At 62.4% G+C, this 21,269-nt stretch overlaps 1 protein-coding gene across 4 annotated transcripts; it reads left to right on the forward strand.

Annotated features, from left to right (window-relative positions):
• The first annotated feature begins 239 nt into the window (after positions 1-239).
• On the forward strand, positions 240-19,846 carry FMNL3 (formin like 3). 4 transcript variants are annotated; one of them, XM_084223599.1, is made up of 27 exons: positions 240-387; positions 2,822-2,905; positions 2,991-3,071; positions 3,193-3,269; positions 4,294-4,377; positions 6,504-6,656; positions 7,339-7,447; positions 7,528-7,604; positions 7,689-7,782; positions 8,349-8,423; positions 8,504-8,614; positions 8,719-8,868; positions 8,980-9,081; positions 9,165-9,408; positions 9,560-9,628; positions 10,715-10,839; positions 12,606-12,808; positions 14,806-15,040; positions 15,120-15,188; positions 15,313-15,393; positions 15,475-15,604; positions 15,685-15,845; positions 17,316-17,417; positions 17,507-17,596; positions 17,691-17,802; positions 17,901-18,000; positions 19,339-19,846. In XM_084223599.1, exons 1-26 carry the CDS (start codon positions 241-243, stop codon positions 17,990-17,992), a joined length of 3,057 nt encoding a protein of 1,018 aa, XP_084079725.1. In that variant the 5' UTR covers position 240; the 3' UTR covers positions 17,993-18,000; positions 19,339-19,846. The 4 variants fall into 4 exon arrangements, with proteins under 4 accessions (XP_084079725.1, XP_084079727.1, XP_084079726.1 ...); XM_084223601.1 differs by having other exon boundaries at positions 8,722-8,868; XM_084223600.1 differs by having other exon boundaries at positions 3,196-3,269.
• The last annotated feature ends 1,423 nt before the right edge of the window (positions 19,847-21,269 follow it).

A 21,269-nucleotide genomic window follows, 5' to 3' on the forward strand; every position in this document is an offset into this window, starting at 1 on the left:
GGCGCTGATTGGTCAGCGTGGGCGCGGCTCGGCCAATCGCAGCGCGCCGCTCGCCGCCGGCCTTCGGGCGCCCTCCGGTGGCGCCGCCGCCTCGGAGAGCGCCCCCTGGCGGCGCCGCCGCGGACGGGCAGCGCTGGGGCGGGACCGGGCGGGGCGGGCGGGGCGGGACCGGGAGGCGGTGGCAGCGCCGGACACGACGGGCTGAACCTCCCCCACCGCCCCCCGGTGCCTGGGCCGGGGATGGGGAACGTGGAGAGCGCGGACGGGGAGGCGCTGCCCCGGGGCCCGGGAACACCGGCGGCCCCGGGGGGAGCCGGACTGTTCGCCCCGGGAAAGATGCCGATGCCGGAGCCCTGCGAGCTGGAGGAGCGCTTCGCCCTGGTGCTGGTGAGAGGCCGACCCCCGCCGCGCTCCCCAGTTCCCGGTGCTCACCCTCCGTTCCCGATGTGCCCCCGGTGCGCTTCGCCTGTTTGCTCCGTCGGTGTTCCCGCTGAGCCTCCCGCCGGTTATCCCTTCCCGGGACTCCTCCTGATGCGCTCTCCCGGACCAGTTGGCGGGCACCGGGCACCGCCGGGACGGCACCGCCGCCCGGAGCCGCCAGGGGCGGGCGGGGAGCGCCGTGCCCGCGGGGATGGGCAGTGGCCGCGGGGCCGCGGGGAACACCCCACCCGGGACAGCCCCGGGGGTGACGCCACTCCCGGTGCCACCGCGGGGGCCCCCGAGGCCCGGGGACTTTGTAAACCGGGAAAGTCCGGTCGGGGCAGCGCGCGGGGCTGGGATTCCCCGCTGGGTGCGGGGGTTCCCGGTTTCCCGGTGGATGAAGTAGTTCCCGGTGGGCGCGGGTGCCCTGCCCGGTCCCCGGTCCGCTGTCACAGCCGGGGCGGTGGCCACCCTGGTGCCACCACGGCCCCGGGACGTGGCTCGGCAGTGCCCCCGGGTGCCACCGGGACCACCAACACCGCGGAGGCGTCCCACCGGCGCTTGGGTGGCCCACGAGCCGTCCCGGTGGCCCCTCCGCGGCGCCGGCTTTGTTTTGGGTGGGGGGGACACCGCCAGGACACCGTGGCTGGGTGACACCGGTGCCCCCCGGCCCCCGCAACCGGCCCCGCCATCCCGGTGGGAGCCGCCGCCAGCGGAAGCCGCAGCCGGGCAGGAAATGCCGAGTGTGGTCCCACGGGGCTCTGGAAGCAGAAATCGGGGGCACCGGGGGGCACCGGCACCCCCGGCGTGGGCGCGTCCCGCCGGTGACGAGCGGCTCCCGCCCGCGGCGGCGCTGCCCGTCCCGCATCCCACGCGGGGCGGATGCGGCCGCCGGTCTCCGCGGGGCCTGCGGCGGGGGGGACGAGTCCTGCGGGCGACACCGGTACCGGGGGGGGTCACTTTGCAGGGTGGTGGCACCTGCCTCCCCCAAAATGTCCCCGCGGCCGTCGGCAGCTCCCGGTGCCGTCCCGACTGCTGCCGGGGGCGGAAAATATTCCATCATGTGATGGAGGTCCGGCGGCCCCCGGAGGCGAGGATCCGCCCCGGAGCTCCCCAGCCCCGGGGCTGACTCCAGCCCCGGTACCGCCGTTTCCCGGTGGGATTCAACCCCGGGATAGTCATGGGGGGCTCCCGGTGGGGCGGACGGCGGAGGAAGTGCCCGGCCGGGAGCGGCCGCGTTCCCACCACAAAGGCAGGAAACGGAGCGGCGGGAACGCCGGGACGGGCGGCTGCGCTTCAAAGCCCCCCGCGGGTGCCCCTCGCCCCCAGGCGGGGTCTCTGGGCGTCCTTTCTGCCTCCGTTCCCAGCGAGGCCCGCGATTTTACTGCTGGCCAAGGGGGAATAACCGCAGCCCTGGGGGGAGGGCACGGTGCCCCTCGGGGGGCAGTTTTGGTGGCACCGTGCTGGTGGTCAGTCCCTGCTGGGGAACCAGTCTCAGTCTCGTGGGAACCTCGCCCAGGGGTGCGTGGCCTCGCCCAGGCTCTGTCCCGGTTTCCCATGGGGTCGGGATGAGCAGGGCAGGGCTGACATGGAGGGGTGGAGCAGCCTGGTAACGGGGCTACCCCGAGCTGCGTCACTCGGGTGGCATCTCCCACCAGGGTGGCATCTCCCACCAGCGTGGCATCATGAGCTGGGCTGGCAGCACCCACCAGGGTGACATCACCCAGAGCAATGCCATCTCCCACCAGGGTGACATCACCCAGGGCAATGCCATCTCCCACCAGGGTGACATCACCCACATAGGCTGGCATCTCTCCCTGGGGTGGCATTGCCCACCAGGGCAGTCCCAGGCCCTCTGACATCCCTGGTGCCCACTGTGACACCCCATTTGTCCTGTGCCACATCCCACTGGGGTCTTCCCAGTGAGACTGGGCCAGAACCAGAGCCTGGCCTTGTGCCTGGTGTCCTGGGGAGCTGGCACCGGTGCCTGGCCCCGTGTCCGGTGTCCTGGGGAGCTGGCACCGGTGCCTGGCCCCGTGTCCGGTGTCCTGGGGAGCTGGCACCGGTGCCTGGCCCCGTGCCACGGGAGCGGAGGCTGCGGTTGTGGCACGGAAGCGGGTGCAGACAGGAAGGATGCGTCAGGGATGGAGAGATTTGGTGCTGCTGGTGGTTGGCACGTGGCCCCAGTGGCACTGCTGTGCCCGTGCCACATCTGTGCCCGCCGGTGCACCCTGGTGCCAGGGACTCTGGCTATGTCATGCGTCAGAGTGCCCTTAAAGGGGACCCTGGCTGTGCTGTGGGTGGTTTTTGGGGCCACCCAAGCTGTACCATGGGTCTCGGTGCCCCTTGGGGGGCATTGTCCCCATGTCCCTCAGGGTGACACCTCCTCCTGTGTCCCCAGAGCTCCATGAACCTGCCCCCGGACAAAGCTCGGCTGCTGCGCCAGTACGACAACGAGAAGAAGTGGGACCTCATCTGTGACCAGGTGGGGCTGGGTGGCCCATGGGGGTCCTGGGGAGGGGACACTGCTGCTGTCCCCGTGTCACCAACACCCTCCTGTCCCCCCCCAGGAGCGATTCCAGGTGAAGAGCCCACCCCATGCCTACATCCAGAAGCTGCGCAGCTTCTTGGAGCCAGGTGTCACACGGAAGGTGAGGGGCTGGGGGCTTTGGGGGTGCCTTGGGGGGTTTGGGGGAGCCTTGGGGGCTTTGGGGGTGCCTTGGGGGGTTTGGGGAGTCTGGGGGGCACGGCTCAGCCTTGCTCTGCCCCCAGAAGTTCAGGAGGAGGGTGCAGGAGTCCACCAAGGTGCTGCGTGAGCTGGAGATCAGCCTGAGGACGAATCACATCGGGTGAGTCTGGGGGCGCGGGGAGGGACTGGGGGGTCCCGGGGAGGGGCTGGGGGGTCCCGGGGAGAGTTTGTGGGGTCCAGGCTGGGGGTGCAGAATTACGGATGGCACGTGGGGTCCCGGTGGGACCGCGGGGTGCTGTCACCAGCCCCGCACAGCTGCAGGGGAAGCCGGAGGCGCTGCAGGAACTGGGCCGGTTCCTGCCCCGGCCCGCGGGCAGCTCCCGGGGGCGGATGCCGGGGCGGATGGGCCGGCGATGACGCCCTGAACGAGGCAGCGTGGCCAGATCCTGGCCGGCTCCTCCCGACGGACCGGAGGGCTCGGTCGGCTCCATCCCCGAGCCGGTGACGCCCCGGGCCGCCCCGGGATGCCCCGGAGCCGCGCGGAGGATCGGGCGGGACGGGGCCGTCCCGGGGGTGTTGGAGACATCAGCGGCGGGTTCCCGGTGGCACAATCGTGCCCGGGGCGGCTCGTGCACGTGCCGGCTGTTCCCCGCCGCCGGCCCCGCTCGTCCCTGCCCACGGACCCAAAATAGCAGCAGCCGGAGACAGGAAACGGGCTGGGGCGAGGGGGCTGGCGGCGGCAGGAAAGGGGCGGCCGCGGCCCCCGTGGCTCCCTGACGCACGGCGGTGGGCTGGCCCGGGGACCCCCGGTGCTCCTGCGTGAATCCCGCACCCCGTGCACCCCAACCCCTCCTTGCCCGTGGGCACAGCGCCTCACAAGTGCACCCCAACACCCTCCCAAAGGTCGGGGCGCCCCGAATCCTCTCCTTTCCCCGCGAGGTTGCCGGGGTGGGGATGGGGGTGCAGCCGCAGCACCAACCCCCGTTTCCCGCCCACACCGAGCCCTCCCTGCGCTGCGCTCCTCAGATAACCCCGCGCTGGCGCTGGCACCGCTGATAGCGGAGGGGCTGCACCCACCGGGGCAGTGTCCCCACTGTCCCCGTGCCATCACCGTCCGTGTTGGAGGGGTTGTGCTGGGGGGATGCCCGGCTCCTGCGGGCTCTGATGGGTACCTGGCGCCGCAGGTGGGTGCGGGAGTTCCTCAATGATGAGAACAAGGGGCTGGACGTGCTGGTGAACTACCTGTCCTTCGCGCAGTGCGCCGTCATGTGAGTGGGGTCGGGGGGTCCCTGGGTGAGGGGGGGATCCAGGGAGTCCTTGGGGAGCCTGGAAGTTCCTGGTGGCTGTGGCAGCTCCCTGCTGCCGACGCCTGATACTGCTCGGTGCCTTATCATCCCTGAGGCAGGGAGGGACCTGTCTGCATCGGGCTCCTGAGGGACGCGGGACTTTCAGACCCTTCCTGCCTGCTCTGGGAATTCCAGAGCCACCCTCGTGCCTCTTCCCACCCCGCAAGCACCTACTTGCCACCTACTCCAGTGCTTGCATCTGTGCTGGAGCCGTGTGCCCCTGCCAGAGCTGTGTGGCCCCTGCCACCACCATGTGCCCCCTGCTAGAGCCGTGTGCCCTCTGCCAGCACCATGTCCCCCCTGCCAGAGCCGTGTGCCCCCCTGCCGAAGCCCTGTGCCCCCTGCTAGAGCCGTGTGCCCTCTGCCAGCACCATGTCCCCCCTGCCAGCGCCATGTCCCCCCTGCTAGAGCCGTGTGCCCTTGCTAGAGCCATGTGCCCCCCTGCCAAAGCCATGTGCCCCCTGCTAGAGCCATGTGCCCCCTGACACCACCATGTGCCCCCCTGCCAAAGCCATGTGCCCCCCTGCCAGCGCCATGTCCCCCCTGCTAGAGCCATGTGCCCCCTGCCAAAGCAGTGTGCCCTCTGCCAGAGCCGTGTGCCCTCTGCCAGCACCATGTCCCCCCTGCCAGAGCCGTGTGCCCCCTGCCGAAGCCCTGTGCCCTCTGCCAGACCCGTGTGCCCCCTGCCAGAGCTGTGTGCCCCCTGCCAGAGCCATGTGCCCCCTGCAGAGCCATGTGCCCCCTGCTAGAGCCATGTGCCCCCTGCCAGAGCTGTGTGCCCCCTGCCAGAGCCATGTGCCCCCTGCCAGAGCCATGTGCCCCCCGCCAGACCCGTGTGCCCCCTGCCAGAGCCATGTGCCCCCTGCCAGAGCCGTGTGCCCCCCTGACAGAGCCGTGTGCCCTCTGCCAGAGCCATGTGCCCCCTGCCAGAGCCGTGTGCCCTCTGCCAGAGCCGTGTGCCCTTGCTAGAGCCGTGTGGCCCCTGCCAGAACCGTGTGCCCCTGCCAGAGCCATGTGCCCCCTGCCAGAGCCATGTGCCCCTGCCAAAGCCATGTGCCCCCTGCCAGAGCCATGTGCCCCCTGCCACCACCATGTGCCCCCCTGCCAAAGCCATGTGCCCCTGCCAGAGCCGTGTGCCCCCTGCCAGAGCCATGTGCCCCCCTGCCAGAGCCGTGTGCCCCCTGCCAAAGCCGTGTGCCCTTGCTAGAGCCATGTGCCCCCTGCCAGACCCGTGTGCCCTCTGCCGAAGCCCTGTGCCCTCTGCCAGACCCGTGTGCCCCCTGCCAGAGCTGTGTGCCCCCTGCTAGAGCCATGTGCCCCCTGCCAGAGCTGTGTGCCCCCTGCCAGAGCCATGTGCCCTCTGCCAGCACCATGTCCCCCCTGCCAGAGCCGTGTGCCCCCTGCCAGAGCCATGTGCCCTCTGCCAGCACCATGTCCCCCCTGCCAGAGCCGTGTGCCCCCTGCCAGAGCCATGTGCCCCCTGCCAGAGCCATGTGCCCCCCACCAGACCCGTGTGCCCCCTGCCAGAGCCCTGTGCCCCCCTGCCAGAGCCGTGTGCCCTCTGCCAGAGCCGTGTGCCCCCTGCCAGAGCCGTGTGCCCCCTGCCAGAGCCGTGTGCCCTCTGCCAGAGCCGTGTGCCCTTGCTAGAGCCGTGTGGCCCCTGCCAGAACCGTGTGCCCCCTGCCAGAGCCGTGTGCCCCCTGCCAGAGCCATGTGCCCCTGCCAAAGCCATGTGCCCCCTGCTAGAGCCATGTGCCCCCTGCCACCACCATGTGCCCCCCTGCCACCACCATGTGCCCCCCTGCCAGAGCCATGTGCCCCCCTGCCAGAGCCGTGTGCCCCCTGCCAGAGCCGTGTGCCCCCTGCCAGAGCCGTGTGCCCTTGCTAGAGCCGTGTGCCCCCTGCCAGAGCCGTGTGCCCCCTGCCAAAGCCGTGTGCCCTTGCTAGAGCCGTGTGCCCCCTGCCAGACCCGTGTGCCCTCTGCCAGAGCTGTGTGCCCCCTGCCAAAGCAGTGTGCCCCACCCGCTGCGCGCGTGTCCCCCCACCAGGTTGGATTTTGAGGGCCTGGAAGGCGGTGAGGATGGTGCACTGGAGAAGCTGCGCTCCTGGAGCAGGTCCATCGAGGATCTGCAGCACCCCAGCGCCCTGCCCGCCCCCTTCACCAGCAGCCTGGCCCGCTCTGCCCGCCAGACCGCCCTACGGTACGTGCCCGGGGGGATGTCCCACTCTGGGGGGACGTCCTGCCATGGGGGTACGTCCTGCTGCAGGGCTCTGGCTGCTTGCTGAGCGCTGTGCTGTGTGCCATGGTGTGTGCCAGCGTGCCGTGGTGTGTGCCGTGCCAAGCGCTGTCCCGCCGTGCCTTGTGCCGTGCTGCCACTCACCGCCCTGTCCCCTGCACGGCACAAACGCGGCGCTGTGCCTCGCCCTTGGTGTGGCACACGTGCCACGCGTGTCACAGCCTGTTCTGCCTCGCGTGCCCGTGCAGCCCTGGCACTGCCATCGCCGTCTCGCCCCTGCCCTCCTGCCTGTCCTCTGCGCCCGCGGCTCCGCTCACCCTGCTCTGGCTCTCCCCCCGCGCCCCGGGGTAATGCACCCCGTTTCTGCTTCCAGGGCCGGGGTGCCCCTCTCTGGCTGTGCTCTCTCTCTGTCCCCTCCGTGCCCACCTCGCCGCTCGCCCGCCGGCCGGGTAAGTACCGGCTGTCCGGGGCCAGCCCCGTGCCCGCCTTTGCTCCGCCTCTGCAGACTCTGTCCCTGTCGCCCTCTCGCTGCCTTTGTCCCTCCGAAATCCCGGCTGTCCCACGCTGTCCCCACGCTGTCCCCCCCGTCGGTGCAGCACCAGCAGGTGCCAGTCCCGCTCACTGTGTGCCCTGCCCTGTCCTGCAGCTATGGCACGCTGCCCAGCCGCAGGGCGCTGAAGAACTCACGCCTGGTGAGCCAGAAGGATGATGTTCACCTCTGCATCATGTGTCTTCGGGCCATCATGAACTACCAGGTACTGTCACACCACGGTGGGGACACCCTTGTCACCAGTGCCACCACGGCTGACACAGTTTTTTCTCTCCTTCCCTACAGTACGGCTTCAACCTGGTCATGTCTCACCCCCACGCTGTCAACGAGATCGCCCTGAGCCTCAACAACAAAAACCCCAGGTAAGGGAGGGTCTGGCAGGGTGGGACAGGGGTCCTGGAGCTGGCTAGAGGTGACACTGATGGTGATGGTGACACTGTGGCCAGGATGAAGGCGCTGGTGCTGGAGCTGCTGGCTGCTGTCTGCCTGGTGAGGGGCGGCCACGAGATCATCCTGGCGGCCTTTGACAACTTCAAGGAGGTATGAGGGGAGTGGGAACAGGGCTGGGAGGGGGGGAATGGAGGGAGACAGGACCAGGTGGGGATGGGGGGAATGGGGGCACCAGAATCAGGCAGGGACTGGGGAGCAGGACCCCGGGAATGGAGGAACTGAGGACCCCAGGAGCAATCTGGGATGAGGGAAACCCCAAGAGAAGGCTGGGATGGGGGCACCAGGGTCCCCAGGAGCAATTTGGGATGAGGGAAACCGCAAGAGAAGGCTGGGATGGGGACACCAGGGTCCCCAGGAGCAATATGGGATGAGGGAAACCACAAGAGAAGGCTGGGATGGGGACACCAGGGTCCCCAGGAGCAATTTGGGATGAGGGAAGCCCCAAGAGAAGGCTGGGATGGGGGCACCAGGGTCCCCAAGACCAGGCTGGGAAGGGGAATCTGGAGTGCAGGTGATGGAGGGATCAGGGAAGATGAGGAATGGGTGGTCTGGGAGCACCAGGACCAGACTGGGATTAGGGAAGTGGAGTCCAGGAGATGGGGGAGGGTCAGTGGCTGGGGAGCCTCACCAGGTGAACCCCGTTTGTGCCTGCTCAGGTGTGCAAGGAGAAACACCGCTTTGAGCGGCTGATGGAATACTTCCGCAACGAGGACAGCAGCATCGACTTCATGGTGGGACACCCTGTCCTGGGCAAGGGGGAGGCTCTCTGGGGGGCCAGGAGGACTCCTGGTGACGCCAGCCCTGCCTGCAGGTGGCCTGCATGCAGTTCATCAACATCGTGGTGCACTCGGTGGAGGACATGAACTTCCGCGTCCATCTCCAGTACGAGTTTACCAAGCTGGGGCTGGAGGAGTTCCTGCAGGTATGGGGGGGTCGAGGGTCAGGGGAACTGTGCTGGGGGGGTCGAGGGTCAGGGGAACTGTGTTGGGGACCCCCCCATCCTTGACGCTGCCTTCGTGCCCATAGAAGTCGAGGCACACGGAGAGCGAGAAGCTGCAGGTGCAGATCCAGGCGTACCTGGACAACGTCTTCGATGTGGGGGGGCTGCTGGAGGATGCTGAGACCAAGAATGTGGCCCTGGAGAAGGTGGAGGAGCTGGAGGAGCACCTGTCCCATGTATGTGAGCACGGGGGGATGCGGGGTTGTTCCTTGCTGGGTGCCAGGGAGGTCCCAGGTGACACCAGGGGCGTCCCTGAGCTGCTGTCACAGCCGTGTCCCTCTCCCCAGCTAACAGAGAAGCTGCTGGACCTGGAGAACGAGAACATGATGCGGGTGGCGGAGCTGGAGAAGCAGCTGCTGCAGCGAGAGAAGGAGCTGGAGGTGGTCAAGGTGTGCTGGGGGGGGGGGGCCTAGGGGCTGTAGGGAGTGGGGAAGGGTCCCAATCCCCCTGGACTGACGCTCGCTGTCCCCAGGAGACCTACGAGCACACGAGCCACCAGGTGCACACGCTGCGCAGGATGATCAAGGAGAAGGACGAGGCTTTCCGGCGGCACTACGGCTCCGAGCCGCCCCCGGTTCCCAGCGCCGAGCCGCCGCCTCCGCAGCCCGAGCCCTCGGAGGAGACCCTGCGACCCCCGGTCCTGCCCCCCGTGGAAGCCGCGCCCCCCCCGCCGCCCCCGCCTCCCCCCGTGCCGCCCCCCGCGCCCCCACTCCCAGGTGAGGAGGGGCACCCAAAACTGGGGCAGCTCAGAGCTGGGTGTCCCCAAGGGTGGGAGGGCCCCAGGCAGGGATGTCCCTGGTGCCGGGCTGCTCCCGAGGCTGGGCGGTCCCCAGGGCTGGGGTCTCACCCCCATCTGATGCTCCACAGGGAAGTGTCCCCCGGCCCCGCCGCTGCCCGGGGCGTCACCCTCCATCGCCCTCACCGTGGGGCTCTCAGGTATGTGGGGATGAGGGGGGACCACAGGATGGGGACAGGGGACAGGGGACAGGGGACAGGGGACAGGGAAGGTGTGGGCACTGGATGTGGGGACTGGGACAATGCAGGGACAGTGGGGACAGGGGACAGGGAAGGTGTGGGCACTGGATGTGGGGACTGGGACAATGCAGGGACAGTGGGGACTGGGAGGGTGTGGGCACTGTAAGGACAGGGACAGGGAGGATGTGGGGAGTGGGACAGTGCAGGGACAGTGCGGACAGGGACAGGGGACAGGGGACAGGGGACAGGGGACAGGGGACAGGGAAGGTGTGGGCACTGGATGTGGGGACTGGGACAGTGCAGGGACAGTGCAGAGACAGTGCAGGGACAGGGACAGGTGACAGGGAGGGTGTGGGCACTGGATGTGGGGACTGGGACAATGCAGGGACAGTGGGGACTGGGGCAGGTGACAGGGAGGGTGTGGGCACTGTAAGGACAGGGAGGGTGTGGGGAGTGGGACAGTGCAGGGGCAGTGCAGGGACAGTAGGGACAGGGACAGGGAGGGTGTGGGCACTGGATGTGGGGACTGGGACAGTGCAGGGACAGTGGGGACAGGGGACAGGTGACAGGGAGGGTGTGGGCACTGGATGTGGGGACTGGGACAGTGCAGGGACAGTGGGGACAGGGGACAGGTGACAGGGAGGGTGTGGGCACTGTAAGGACAGGGACAGGGAGGGTGTGGGGAGTGGGACAGTGCAGGGACAGTGCAGGGACAGGAACAGGTGACAGGGAGGGTGTGGGCACTGGATGTGGGGACTGGGACAATGCAGGGACAGTGGGGACAGGGGACAGGGAGGGTGTGGGCACTGTAAAGACAGGGAACAAGGAGGACGTGGGGAGTGGGACAATGCAGGGACAGTGGGGACAGGGACAGGGAAGGGTTGCACACACCAGGGCGCTGGGGTTGCAATCCTCAAGGAGCACCTGCTCAGGGACCCCAGCACGGGGATTGAGCGGCCCAGGGGTTGATGACACCAGGCTCAGGGTGGGCACAGGACTTGTCCCCATGCCCTGGGGGTGCTGAGCTGGCTCCCACCCCGCTGGCAGCCATCAGGATCAAGAAGCCCATCAAGACCAAGTTCCGGCTGCCTGTGTTCAACTGGACCGCGCTGAAGCCCAGCCAGATCAGCGGGACGGTGTTCAGCGAGCTGGACGACGAGAGGGTGCTGGAGGTGAGCCCAGGACCCCTCTGTGGCCACATTCCTCTGCACAGAGAAAAAGCAAGGCACAACTTCCCAAGGGTGAGAGGGTGCTGGAGGTGAGCCCAGGACCCCTCTGTGGCCACATTCCTCTCCACAGAGAAAAAGCAAGGCACAACTTCCCAAGGATATTTCTGGCATTCACATTCTCTGAACCTCAGAAAAAGTTCTTATCTCAAGTGCTGCTCCTCTTGTTGTTCACAAGTGGGATGCATTGTGGAAGATTGTTTACCTGAAGGGAATTGGTAATTGGATTCTGGTTATTTGATCAATTATTCTGGTCAATTGGATTGATTGATCAGTTGAATCCATGTGTGTGTGTCGGGACTGTTGGCAGTCACGAGATTCTGTGCAGTGGAATTGAGTTGAGTGCTGGGCAGATTCAGTTTAGATGTAGTAATGTAGTATAGAATAATATACTGTAGTATAGTATAGAATATACTCTAATATAGTATATTATAATATGTAATATGGTATAGTAATGTAGTATATTATATACTAATATATATATAATATATATAGAGAGTAATATAGTATAGTAATATAGTATAGAATACACAAATATATAATAATATAGTAATATTGTATAGAATAAGATAGTAATATAGTATCATAATAGTACTATAATATAAATATACTATAATAGGAATGCAGTATAGAATAATATGCTGTAATATAGTATAGAAAATTGTATAATAGGAATATAGTATAGAATATAATAGTAATATAGTATAGAACATACTGTAATAAAGTATATTGTAATATGTAATATAATATAGCAATATAGTATATAATATACTAAAATATATATATAGTATATATATAGTATATATATAGTAATATAGCATAGAATAATATAATAATAGTATAATAATAGTAATATAGTATGGAATATAGTATAATGGTAATATAGTAATATATTATAGAATAATATACTGTAATATAGTATAGAATATACTATAATATAGTATAATATGTAATATGGTATAGTAATATAGTATAGAATATACTAGAATGTAGTATATTGTAATATGTAATATAATATAGCAATATATTATATAATATACTAATATATATTGTATATATATAGTAATATAGTATATTATAAAATAGTATAGAATATAATAATAGTATAATAATAGTCATATAGTATATAATATATAGTACATTATAATATAATATATAATGTATATATATAATATATATGTATATATATATATAAATATATATGTATATAAATATAAAAAATATATATGTATATAATATATAATATATAATGTACTATATAATATATAGTACATTATAATACGTAATATGGTATAGTAGTATAGTATATAATATACTAATATATATAGTATATAATAATATAGTAATATTGTATAGAATAATATAGTAATATAGTACAGAATTATATAATATAGTATCATAGTAATAGTATAGTGTATATATAGTATAGAATATATATAGTATAGAATATATATAATATAGAATATATATAGTATACAGTAATGTGTATATTACTATAAACCATATACATATAGTATATAGCATAGTGTACTATATACAAAATATTTATATATTTTTATATACAAATATAGAATATAGTATAATAGTAATATAGTAATATATTATAGAATTATGTCATATAATAAAGTAATTAATTAGCCTGCTGATGTTATGGAGTCCTCCTCCCCACGTGGGCACCCCCAGCCCCACTTCTGACCCCCCGATCCCCCCAGGACCTGGACCTGGAGCGCTTCGAGGAGCTGTTCAAGACCAAGGCGCAGGGCCCGGCGCTGGACCTGGTGTGTGCCAAGGGCAAGGCGGCGCAGAAGGCGGCCACCAAGGTCACCCTGCTGGAGGCCAACCGTGCCAAGAACTTGGCCATCACCCTGCGCAAGGCCGGCCGCAGCGCCGACGAGATCTGCCGGGCCATCCACACGTATGGGCTGCACTGGGGGGGCAGGAATGGGGCCGGGAGGGGCAGAAATGGGGCAGAAATGGGGCAGGGAGGGGCAGAAATGGGGCAGGGAGGGGCAGAAATGGGGCAGAAATGGGGCAGGGAGGGGCAGAAATGGGGCAGAAATGGGGCAGAAATGGGGCAGGGAGGGGCAGAAATGGGGCCAGGAGGGGCAGAAATGGGGCAGAAATGGGGCAGAGCGGGGCAGAAATGGGGCAAGGAGGGTCAGAAATGGGGCAGGGAGGGTCAGAAATGGGGCAGAAATGGGGCAGGGAGAGGCAGAAATGGGGCAGGGAGGGGCAGAAATGGTGCAAGGAGGGGCAGAAATGGGACCAGGAGGGGCAGAAATGGGGCCGGGAGGGTCAGAAATGGGGCAGAAATGGGGCAGGGAGGGTCAGAAATGGGGCAGAAATGGGGCAGGGAGGGGCAGAAATGGGGCAGAAATGGGGCAGGGAGGGGCAGAAATGGGGCAGAAATGGGGCCGGGAGGGGCAGAAATGGTGCAGGGAGGGTCAGAAATGGGGCAGAAATGGGGCAGGGAAGGGCAGAAATGGGGCCGGGAGGGGCAGAAATGGGGCAGGGAGGGGCAGAAATGGTGCAAGGAGGGGCAGAAATGGGACCAGGAGGGGCAGAAATGGGGCCGGGAGGGGCAGAAATGGGGCAGAAATGGGGCAGGGAGGGGCAGAAATGGGGCAGAAATGGGGCCGGGAGGGGCAGAAATGGTGCAGGGAGGGTCAGAAATGGGGCAGAAATGGGGCAGGGAAGGGCAGAAATGGGGCCGGGAGGGGCAGAAATGGGGCAGGGAGGGGCAGAAATGGGGCCGGGAGGGGCAGAAATGGGACCAGGAGGGGCAGAAATGGGGCCGGGAGGGGCAGAAATGGGGCAGGGAGGGGCAGAAATGGGGCAGAGAGGGGCAGAAATGGGGCAGGGAGGGTCAGAAATGGGGCAGAAATGGGGCAGGGAGGGGCAGAAATGGGGCAGGGAGGGTCAGAAATGGGGCAGGGAGGGGCAGAAATGAGGTGCAGGGGTAGGCAGGGCTCAGAGGCTGGTTGGGGTGCAAGGGGGTTCTTGGGGTGTAAAGGGGCCAGGAAAGGTGTAGAGGGGCTAGCTGGGATAGGGGACAGGTGGTCTGGCTGAGGTTCTGGTGGCTCAGAGGGCGGGGAGGGTCAGGAATGGGGTGCAGGGGGGAGACAGGGGTGCAAGGGGGCTGGGTGGGGTGCAGAGGGGCCAGAAAAGGTGTAGAGGGAGCATCTGGGATAGGGAGCAGGGGTCTGGGTGAGATTCTAGGGGCTCAGAGTGCAGGGGGGTCTGGATGGGGTGTGGGGGTTTCAGGGCCTTGGTTGGGGTACAGTGGGAACAGCTGGGACACAGGGGAGCCCCTTGGGGTGCAGAGGGAGCAGGCAGGGTTCAAAGGGACTGGCTGGGTTGTGTAGGGTTTGGCTGGGGGGTGAGTGGGTCTGGTTGGGGTTCAGGGGGGCCACACAGGGTACAGGGCCACTGGTTGGGGTTCAGGGGGGCTTGTTGGGGTCCAGAGGGTGCAGGCAGGGTGCAGCAGGCCTGGCTGGGGTGCAGGAGGGACAGGCAGGGGTCAAGAGGGCTGGCTGGGGTTCAGATGGTTTGGCTGGGTGGCTGCTTGGGGTTCAGAGGACCTAGGCAGAGTACAGGGGGTCTTGGCAGAGGTGCAGCAGGTTCAGGGGGGCCAGGCAGGGTGCAGAGAGACTGTCTAGAATGCAGAGGGGCTTGTTGGGGTGCAGGGGGAGGGGGACCAACAGGAGAGCCAGGCGAGGTTCAGAAGGGCTTGTTGGGGTGCAGAGGACTTGGCTGGGGTGCACATGGTCTGACTGGGGTTCAGGAGGTCCAGGCAGGGTGCAGGGGCTCTGGCTGTGGTTGTGGGTGGCCAAACAGCTCTCAGGGAGCCAGGCTGGGATCCAGACTGGGTACCATGGCGAGCTGCTCCCCAACCCTGCGGCGCTGGGGCAGGTTTGACCTGGCGACGCTGCCGGTGGATTTTGTGGAGTGCCTGATGCGGTTCCTGCCCACGGAGGCGGAGGCCAAGGCGCTGAGGCAGTACGAGCGCGAGCGGAAGCCGCTGGAGGAGCTGGCGGACGAGGACCGCTTCATGCTGCAGTTCAGCAAGGTGGAGAGGCTGCCCCAGCGCATGGCCATCATGGCCTTCCTCGGCAACTTCGCCGAGAATATCCAGATGCTGACGCCGGTATGGAGCTGGGGAGGGGGGTACCAGACCTGGTGCACCCTGAACCCCAGCTGAGCCCCCCTGTGCTGTCCCCCTGCAGCAGCTCAACGCCATCATCGCAGCCTCGGCCTCTGTTAAATCGTCGCAGAAGCTGAAGCACATGTTGGAGGTGGGGATGTGAGGATAGGCTGGGTGGGGGTCCTTCATCCAGCCTCACTGGGGCTGGGTGAGGGGGATCCCGTGGGGGTCTCGCTCCCTCCTGACCCTCCAACCCTGCTGCTTTGCCCCTGCAGATCATCTTGGCGCTGGGCAACTACATGAACAGCAGCAAACGCGGCGCAGTCTACGGCTTCAAATTGCAGAGCCTGGACCTGGTAGGCAGCCCCTCCCCTGCTCCCTGGGAGCCCGAGGTTCCCATCCCACGGCCCTGACCCCCTCCACAAATCCTCCTGCAGCTCCTGGACACCAAGTCAACAGACAGGAAGATGACATTGCTGCACTTCATCGCGCTGACAGTGCGGGAGAAGTACCCAGAGCTGGCGACCTTCTGGCAGGAGCTGCACTTTGTGGAGAAAGCCGCAGCAGGTGCCCCTCAACCTGTGCCCGTGGCCCCACCTCGCTGTCCTGGCCTCACACAGCCACTGACCCGTGCCGTGTCCCTGCAGTGTCCCTGGAGAACGTGCTGCTGGATGTGAAGGAGCTGGGCCGGGGCATGGAGCTGCTGCGGCGGGAGTGCGGGCAGCACGAGAGCGCGGTGCTGCGCGGCTTCCTGGGCGGCAGCGAGGGGCAGCTGGAGCGGCTGCAGCGCGACGCGCGCACGGCCGAGGTGAGGGCTGCTCACACCCGGCCTGGCACCAGCCAGGGCTGCTCACACCCGGCCTGGCACCAGCCAGGGCTGCTCACACCCGGCCTGGCACCAGCCACGGGCACGCCTGCTCAGCCACACCTCGCTCTGCAAACCCCTCCTGCACACCTGGTCGCCCACACCTTGCTCTGCGTGCTTCTCTTGCACTCCTCTGCATGTTGTGTGTCATTCTTTGTCATCCACACCTTGTCTTGCATGGTCCTTTTGCATACCTGGTCATCCACATCTTGTCTTGCACGGTCCTTCTGCACACCTGGTCATCCACACCTTGCTCTGCATGCTCTTCTTGTACTCCTCTGCATGCTCTGTGTCATTCTTTGTCATCCACACCTTGTGTTGCACGCTCCTTCTGCACACCTGGTCATCCACACTTTGCTCTGCATGCTCTTCTTGTACTCCTCTGCATGCTCTGTGTCATTCTTTGTCATCCACACCTTGTCTTGCATGGTCCTTGTGCAAACCTGGTCATCCACACCTTGCTCTGCATGCTCTTCTTGTACTCCTCTGCATGCTCTGTGTCATTCTTTGTCATCCACACCTTGTCTTGCATGGTCCTTCTGCACACCTGGTCATCCACACCTTGCTCTGCATGCTCTTCTTGCACTCCTCTGCATGTTCCATGTCATTCTTTGTCATCCACACCTTGTCTTGCACGGTCCTTTCGCACACCTGGTCATCCACACTTTGTCTTGCATGCTCCTTGTGCACAACTGCTCAGCCATATCTTGCTCTGCAAAGTCCTTGTGCACACCTGGTCACTCACACCTTGTCTTGCATGCTCCTTGTGCTCTCCTGCTTTCCTCTGCATGCTCTGTGTCATTCTTCATCATCCACACTTTGTCTTGAATGGTCCTTGGGCACACCTGGTCATCCACACCTTGCTCTGCATGGTCCTTGTGCACACCTGGTCATCCGCACCTTGCCTTGCATGGTCCTTGTGCACACCTGGTCATCCACACCTTGCTCTGCATGGTCCTTGTGCACACCTGGTCATCCACACCTTGTTTTGCATAGTCCTTGTGCACATCTGGTTCTGCTCCTGGCTCTGCACACTTCTCGTGCACATCTGGTCACCCACACCTTGTCTTGCATGGTCCTCGTGCACATCTGGTTCTGCTCCTGGCTCTGCACACTTCTCCTGCACATCTGGTCACCTACACTTTGTGTTGCATGGTCCTCATGCACATCTGGTTCTGCTCCTGGCTCTGCACACTTCTCATGCACATCTGGTCACCCACACCTCGCTCTGCACCCTCCTTGTGCACTCCTGCCTTCCTTTGCATTCTCTGTACGCTTTCTTTGTTGCACACACCTTGCTCTGCACACTCCTCATGCTCTCCTGCCCTGCTTGGCCCACGTGTGGTGCCCGCCATGCCTTGCACTCCCCCTGTGCCGGACACTGCCCGTGCCTGACCCCCGCTCCTGTGCCAGGACGCCTACAACACCGTGGTGCGGTATTTCGGCGAGAGCCCCAAGACCACCCCTCCGTCCGTCTTCTTCCCGGTCTTTGTCCGCTTCATCCACTCTTACAAGGTGAGGTGGGGCCAGGAGGGGGTACCCTGCAGGTGAATGGCACCATGGTGGGGGAGAGCTGACCCCTCCCCACCTGTGTGCCCCGGCAGGACGCGGAGCAGGAGAACGAGACGCGGAAGAAGCAGGAGGAGGTGATGCGGGAGAAGCTGCTGGCACAGGAGGCTAAAAAGCAGGAGAAGGTTAGTGGAGGCAGCCACGGGGTGGACTGTGGAGTAGGGAGCACAGAGGGGACCCCTGTGTCCCTAACCTGGACCCCCTGTGCCTCCCTCGCAGCGGAACAAGTGGCAGCAGCAGGAGCTGATCGCGGAGCTGCGGCGGCGCCAGGCCAAGGACCACCGGCCCATGTACGAGGGCAAGGATGGCACCATCGAGGACATCATCAGCGGTACGGCCCCCTCAGCCCCTGGCCCCCTGCCCTGGCCCTGCCAGCCACGGGGGCTGACGTGTCCCTGTCCCCCCCGTCCCCTGCCCGTCCCCCCGCAGCGCTGAAGAGCGTCCCCTTCACTGCCCGCACGGCCAAGCGGGGCTCCCGCTTCTTCTGCGACCCGTCCCACCACGACGAGTCCAGCTGTTAAGAGCCCAGGTACCACCTGCATGCCTGGATCCCCTTGGATCCCACCTGGATCCCCCTGGGTTCCCCCTGACCCCGCATGCCCCCTTCTGCACGCCCCCCCTCCCTGCATGTTGTCACCCCAGGGTGTCTGGTGTGCCCCAGGCCTTTGGATTGGGGCAGGATCTTAATGCAAGACTGGATCCCAGCACAGGATCCCAGCACAGAGCTGGATCCCAGCACAGGATCCCAAAACAAAGCTGGATCCAGGCACAGGATCCTAGTGCAAGACCAGATCCCAGCACAGGATCCCAGCACAGAATCACAGTGCAAGGCAGGATCCCAGCACAAGATCCCAGTTCAAGGCTGGATCCCAGCACAGGATCCTAGCACAGGATCCCAGCACAAAGCTGGATCCCAGCACAGGATCCCAGTGCAAGGCTAGATCCCAGCACAGGATCCCAGCACAGAATCACAGTGCAAGGCAGGATCCCAGCACAGGATCCCAGTGCAAGGCTAGATCCCAGCACAGGATCCCAGCACAAAGCTGGATCCCAGCACAGAGCTGGATCCCAGCACAGGATCCCAACACAAAGCTGGATCCCAGCACAGAGCTGGATCCCAGCACAAGATCCCAGTGCAAGGTTGGATCCCAGCTCAGGATCCCAGTTCAAGGCTGGATCCCAGCATAGGATCCTGGTGCAAGGCTGGATCCCAACACAGAGCTGGATCCTGGCACAGGATCCTACTGCAAGGCAGAGTCTCAACCCTGGATCCCAGTTCAAGGCTGGATCCCAGCACAGGATCCCAGCATAAGACTGGACCTGGGTGGAAGGCCAGCTCCTGGCACTGGATCCCAGTGAAATGTTGCTACCCAGCATGGAATTCTGGCACAGGATTCCAGTCCAGGATCCTGGTGCAAGGCTGGGTCCCAGCACGAGATCCTGGAGCAAGGCTGGATTCCAGCACAGATCCTTCTGCAATATTGGATCCCAGAGTGGGGTCACTGGATCCCAGGGCAGGATCCCAGGGCACTACTGGGTCCTGAGATGGGATCCCAGCACAGTACAGGATCCCAGGCTGGTATCCCAGTGCACTCCTGGGTCCCAGGACAAGGTCCCAGTGCACTCCTGGGCTCTGGGCAGGATCCCAGTGCAAAACTGGATCCCAAGGCAGGGTCCCAGTACAAGACTGGATGCCAGGGTATGGTCCCAGTGCCCTGCTGGAGCCCAGAGTGGGGATCCCAGTGCATTACCGGGTCCTAGACCAGTGCCTGGAGGTGCCTGTACTCTGGGGGGGTCACCTGGGCACCCCCTCAGGCCAGGCCAGGTGTCCCTGGCTCTGTCCCTGACTGTCCCTTCCATCCCACAGCCCGAAGGTGGATCCGCCTGTAGCCCAGCAAGGCAGAGGAGCCCGAGCGGGGGGCAGGGGAGGACTGGGGCTGTCTCAGGCCCTGCTCAGCCCCCTCTGCCCCCCAAGTGCCCAGTGAGGCTCCGTCCTGCCCTGACACCACGTGGAACAGGGCCAAAATGTCCCCGTGCCACCATTCACACGGGTGACATCCCTGTGCCCGGCGAGACCCTGCACCCCCTGCCCACCCAAGGCAGAGGCCAAATCCATCTGTGGTGGGGCCCCAGCACCAGGAGCTGACCCGTGGGGTGCTCCCACCCCGTCAGGGTCCCCTTGTCCCCGGGGGGGCTCACTGCCTCAGAGCCCCCAGCCCCACTACAGGGACCAGAGGGACCCCTCCACCCCGCGCTCGACACTTTGACCACTGATGTGAACACTAAGTGCCAAAAAAAAGGGACCAAAGCCAGGCTGGGGGGGCTCCAGGAGAGGGGCAGGATGGTGCCCCCCACCCCAGGACCCCCCTGCCCTTCCCCCCACAGTGACTTTTTGTACATGTGAAATATATGGAGTCTTTTACACGGCCAGTGCCTGATTTAGGGGAGCGTGGTGGGGGCACAGAGGCAGCCCAGGAGTTTGGGGAGCCTCCCCAGGCTGTGGTCCTGTGACTGGGGGGCAGGAAGGGGGCACAGAGATGTGCAGGGACCAGACATTTGGCAGAACTTTGCAGTGCTGTTATTAAAGCTGTGGGATTAAGGAGAGGGGGGACCTGCTTTGGGGAGGAATTGGGAGCCCCCCGCATCCCCAGCCCCACTCCAGTGTGGGGTGGTCCCAGTTCACCCCACTTTTGGTGGCTATGGGGGACTGGGAACAGATTGGAGGATTGGAGGGGCTGCAGGGGGAGCAGGATGAGGTCCCAAAGGGAGTGGAGGGGCAGGATGGCAAAAAGGGCTTGTGGGGGTGGCCATGGGGGTGCAAGGGGCTGGGGAGGGCAGGATGCAACCCCAAACCCTCAGCAGCAGCACAAGGTCCTGGCCTCCCTCGCTGAGCCCCACCAGCCCAGGGATTAGCCCTGAAACAGGGAATAAAAGTTTCCCCTAATCCTCTTGGGGGGATTACCAGCACTGCCACGCCCAGGGTGGGATCTGGCCCTGCCCCAGCCCCCCCAGCGCCGCCGCTGACCTGGGACCTTTTAATCCACCCACACGAGCCCCCTGCTCCGTCCTGGGAGACCCTCAGAGGTGCTGTGGGCAAAGATGCTGCTGTCCGGTCATGTCTGTCCATCCATCCGTCTGTCCATCTGTCCATCCATCTGCCAGGCTTAGGCAGGTCCCACCTGCCCCCAGTGACATCCAGGCACCCGAGTCCCCAGTGCTCAGGGCAGGATCCCAGTGCACATCCTGCTCCATTCCCGAGGGTCACTGGAGATGCTGCAGCCAAGGATGCTGCTGCCCCGCCATGTCCATCCGTGCTGGTTCGTGTCCATCTGTCCATCCATCCACCCATCTGTCCATCTGCCAGGCTTAGGCAGGTCCCACCTGCCCTCAGTGACATCCAGGCACATCAGGGCAGGATCCCAGTGCACATCCTGCTCCATTCCCGAGGGTCACTGGAGATGCTGCAGCCAAGGACGCTGCTGCCCCGCCATGTCCATCTGTGTTGGTCTGTGTCCATCCATCCATCTGTCCATCTGTCCATCCATTGGCCTCACTGCCCAGTCCCTACATGAGCTCAGTGACATCCATTCACAGAAGCCCCCAGCGCCGTCCCATGCCTTAGGAGGTGCTACAGGCAAGGACACTGCTGTCCATCCACACCCAGCCGTCCATCTGTCCACCTGTCCATCCACACCCAGCCGTGCCCGGCCGTCCATCTGTCCATCAGTCCATCCGTGAGGCTCCGGCCGGTCCCTACGTGCCCTCGGTGCCACCGTCAGGCTCGGACAGGCGCCGCTC

Source organism: Fringilla coelebs (genome assembly GCF_963513975.1).
Source record: "Fringilla coelebs genome assembly, chromosome: 30".
Classification (NCBI taxonomy): Eukaryota; Metazoa; Chordata; class Aves; order Passeriformes; family Fringillidae; genus Fringilla; species Fringilla coelebs.